General features: G+C 41.4%; 1 protein-coding gene across 1 annotated transcript in view; it reads right to left on the bottom strand.

Annotated features, from left to right (window-relative positions):
- Window positions 1–3,915, bottom strand: part of LOC123979950 (scavenger receptor cysteine-rich type 1 protein M130-like) — a 64,530-nt gene that overhangs the window by 30,315 nt on the left and 30,300 nt on the right. The window contains exon 6 of the mRNA XM_046064060.1: window positions 2,791–3,096. Coding sequence (XP_045920016.1) covers window positions 2,791–3,096 — 306 coding nt within the window. The remainder of the gene's footprint in view (window positions 1–2,790; window positions 3,097–3,915) is intronic.

Raw genomic sequence — 3,915 nt, 5'->3', positions numbered from 1 at the left:
GATTCAAGGTGGACTCAGCACAACTCCAACATCAGTTCATCATTAACAACAGAACACATCTTTCTACCAGCACAGACTGCAGCAAGTTCACCAGCACATTTCCATTTAATACTCTGTCACACTTGTTCTCCATGTCTGAACACTTTCAACATGTTTCCAAACAACAGCACAACATCATCATCTGCAGATTTCTCTGCTCTGTTCCTTCTGCTCAGGTTCTCCACAATCTTTGCTCTCCACACAAACAAGTTCAACACTTTTCATTCTGTCTTAATGTTCTAAGAAGATCTAGAACCCAGAAGAAAAACCTGCTTAAAAAATGCTCCAACAGCTCTAACAGGGATAGGGGCGGGACTCTCTCCTCCTTTTTCCTCCTGAAGTAGCAGACATGTAGCTTTCATATATACAGTATATATATCTTGGTGCATTCAACAGCTGCTCACGTGAATTTTTGGCCAGCACCAAAAACTGTCAGGAACTGCCAGGTATTGACGTGGATTTTGTTTATGAGTGTTGTCCCTATGACCCCCCTTCCCCTCGGTCTAGGAGAGGATTTCACATGTAAATGATAATGCTGTAAGATATACAAATACAAATCAGCTAAGCCCCCACTGGTCAGAGGTGACACCTCCAGAAATCAAGTAACTAAACCGAGAATGAAGGGAAGGTGGCAAAAGTAGTTGGAGGAAAAGAGGAAAGGACGGTGGTTCTACAGAGTGCAGAAGTTAGCTGGAGAAATGAGATGTGCAGGATGGAACAGGAGAGACTAAATAATCCTACAAAGACTTAGATTTGGACACACAGGACTAAACAGTACATAATTCAAAATAGGCAAACATGACTTCTGTGGGCAAGAAGAAACAGTAGATGTTGTGAACATTCGGGGCTTATGTGTAATTTATACTTCTGCGTCGAATCGACGGCGTAGGCTATGGAAAATAATCACCCTGTAGAGCCTACAACCTATTATTTAATTGTTCTCCAGCTGTAGTTACTCCAAAACACAACCAACGTTGAGGATCACTCAACTTCATAAAACGTCTCTGATGTTACTATTTTTAAGTTACATAACCAAGATATGGTAGGACTATGGTGTAAACAGCATTACTTATCTGGAGAGTTCACAGAATGAATGTTAAGTTTGTGTTTAGCTAAAAAATTGGCTACATCTGAGTCCATGCCAAAATAATGTAGGCTGCTCTAATAGCAACAGCAAATGCAACAGTGCCAAGTAAATGTGTTCTTCAATACTGTGAATTGAATATCAGGCCAACAGAAGAACATTTACTCAAATGATATTATATTTCTGTAGGAAGTAGCACAGTAGGATGAACAACATGCCCGTATATTATCATGTTACGGTACTTTATTTGATCTACTACTGGTCACTCTTCTCCTTTCCACATCTTTTTGTCTTAACTTCTCTCACTCTCTCAGAGTCAGCTTCACTCATCACTGTTAAATTCTTTCATTGAGGGAAGAAAATAGAAACCAAAGAAAGTATTAAGGTACTTATCATTAGGGGTGGGAAACTTCAAGCACCTCACTATTCGATTACGATTCAGAAGGCTGCGATGTGATTATTAAACTATTATTGATGCAGCTTTTTTTCTGTGATTTATAATGACTAAGCATTAATTTGCACATTAACATCCAAAACAAAACATCTCCTCATTAGCTTAAAAGGACCAGTTTGCATCCCTAACTTACTTTACTAACTTCAGCTTCTTCATGGTCACCACCGTCCTTTAACACCCAGTTTTCAGACTTCTCTGAAAACTGAAATATAATTGAACTAGTATGTGGATGTGTGTGAACAGGACAGAGCTGTACACCAGTTTAACTTGGACCTGATGTTCTCAACCCTGGACGAGTAAATAGCAATGACATACAGCTAACATTACTTCGTTACTGATTTAGATAACGTTAACTAGCAACCAAAAAGACACAGTCTGCTGCCATTCTAGCTGGTTTTATTTATTTATTTTTTTTTTAAGTTAATCTTTATTTAACCAGGTAGGCCGATTGAGAACAGATTCTCATTTCCAACGGTGACCTGGCCAAGAAGGTGTAGACGTGCAGAACAACATATTGTTACACACTGAATACACATAGTGTAGTAGCATCTATGTGCAATTAGTGCAGGTGCCGACCATTGAAGGAGGTAGGTCAGATTGTATGCATAAATGGTATGGCAGCAATAAAAATCACAATATACAAATACAAATAGATAGTCTATATATAAATAAAATGTATAGAGTACAGAGATCTATAACATTTTGTGCAAATAGAGTTCTAATTACAGGTGGTGTGCAAAAACAAAAATTTAGTATTGTGTGGAAAAACAAAGCGAGAGCGGAAGGAGACATGGTACTTTACAGTCATAGATGATGTCACTGAAGGGCTTACCTGAGCAGGTGAGATCCAGTATGGTGTAAGAGGAATATAATTCTGCACACTCCCTCAGAGAAGATCCAGACTGAACACAGTCAGACCTGATCCTCCACACAGGTCTGTATGAGGACTCCTTTCTCTCTCCTACAGAAACAGCAGAGCCACAGTCCAGCTGTCTACAGACAACAGCTGCTGTCGTCAGGCTCCAGACAGTGTAAATCACTGGTCTCCACTCTCCCTGTTTCAGCTCCAGTATTCCTGCACAGCGACTGGCTCCTCCCACCAACCTGACATCATCAGGCTCTGAACAGAAACCAGAGAGTCATCAGTAAAACAATAAAGTGAGTTTCATCAGAACAGAAATGAACCAAATCAAAGCTGCAGCTCCTCTTCTACCTGAGCAGGTGAGTCCAACAGCTTTTCCAGGTGAGCAGGTGTTTCTAGCTGAGCCTGAGCTTCTACAGTCCAGGAGAGCAGACTCATGGCCTCCACACTGGAACTCTTTGGTCCACATCGGAGCCTCCACTTCTCCATAGAGCGCCCTCTGGAGGACTGAAGGAGCCCCACAGCCAAGCTCCCTACAGACCACCTCTGCATCCTGCTGGTCAAAGTCAGCTTCACACACTGAGGACCACCTCTGGTTAGACTTCACCTCCAGTCTGCCTGAGCACAGTCTAGTCCCGTTCACCAGCCTGACAGAGTCTGGAGAGATAATAGAAGATGAAATAGAGATAAAAACAGCAGACACAAAAGAAAAACATGTCATGAAACAACAATTCAGTGATTTAAGGTGGACAGACTGCAGCAAGTTCACCAGCTCATTTCCATTTAATACTCTGTCAACATGTTTCCAAACAACAGCACAACATCATCATCTGCAGATTTCTCTGCTCTGTTCCTTCTGCTCAGCTACTCCACAATCTTTGCTCTCCACACAAACAAGTTCAACACTTTTCATTCTGTCTTAATGTTCTAAGAAGATCTGGAACCCAGAAGAAAAAGCTGCTTAGAAAATGCTCCAACAGCTCTAACAGGGATAGGGGCTGGACTCTCTCCTGAAGCAGCAGACATGTATGTTTCATATATACATATATATATCAGGAGTGTATCAAACATTTGTTCTCCCCACTGTATACATATATATGTCCTGGTGCATTAAGCTCCTGATTATCTGAGGCGGCAGCTCATCAGACTCTGTCATGGCTGCCAGAGACAGTCTGCTGCCATTCTAGCTGGTGAGTGTAATGTCGTGTAAAAATTCAAGACTTGGGCCAGATAAGAAAGCTTGAACTTTTACCAACATTTTTATTATCAACAGAAACAGACACCAATTAGAATACAAAAGTTCCACCGGAGTGTGTCAGAGATCGGTGCAAAATAGAGCCCCATTCTGTTACCAGAACAGAGACCCGAGTTGACATGAAAACCATGTAACGACTGACTTTCACCTCCTTTTGGACCTCCTTTTATAGCTCTGTTTCTTGGCTTCACATCATCTCTTGGCTCTCTTTCCTACTGCAC

The sequence above is a fragment of the Micropterus dolomieu genome, linkage group LG12, assembly GCF_021292245.1.
Source record: "Micropterus dolomieu isolate WLL.071019.BEF.003 ecotype Adirondacks linkage group LG12, ASM2129224v1, whole genome shotgun sequence".
Classification (NCBI taxonomy): Eukaryota; Metazoa; Chordata; class Actinopteri; order Centrarchiformes; family Centrarchidae; genus Micropterus; species Micropterus dolomieu.
Note: the sequence above shows the minus strand (reverse complement) of the source record. Positions and strands in the feature narration are given on the sequence as shown.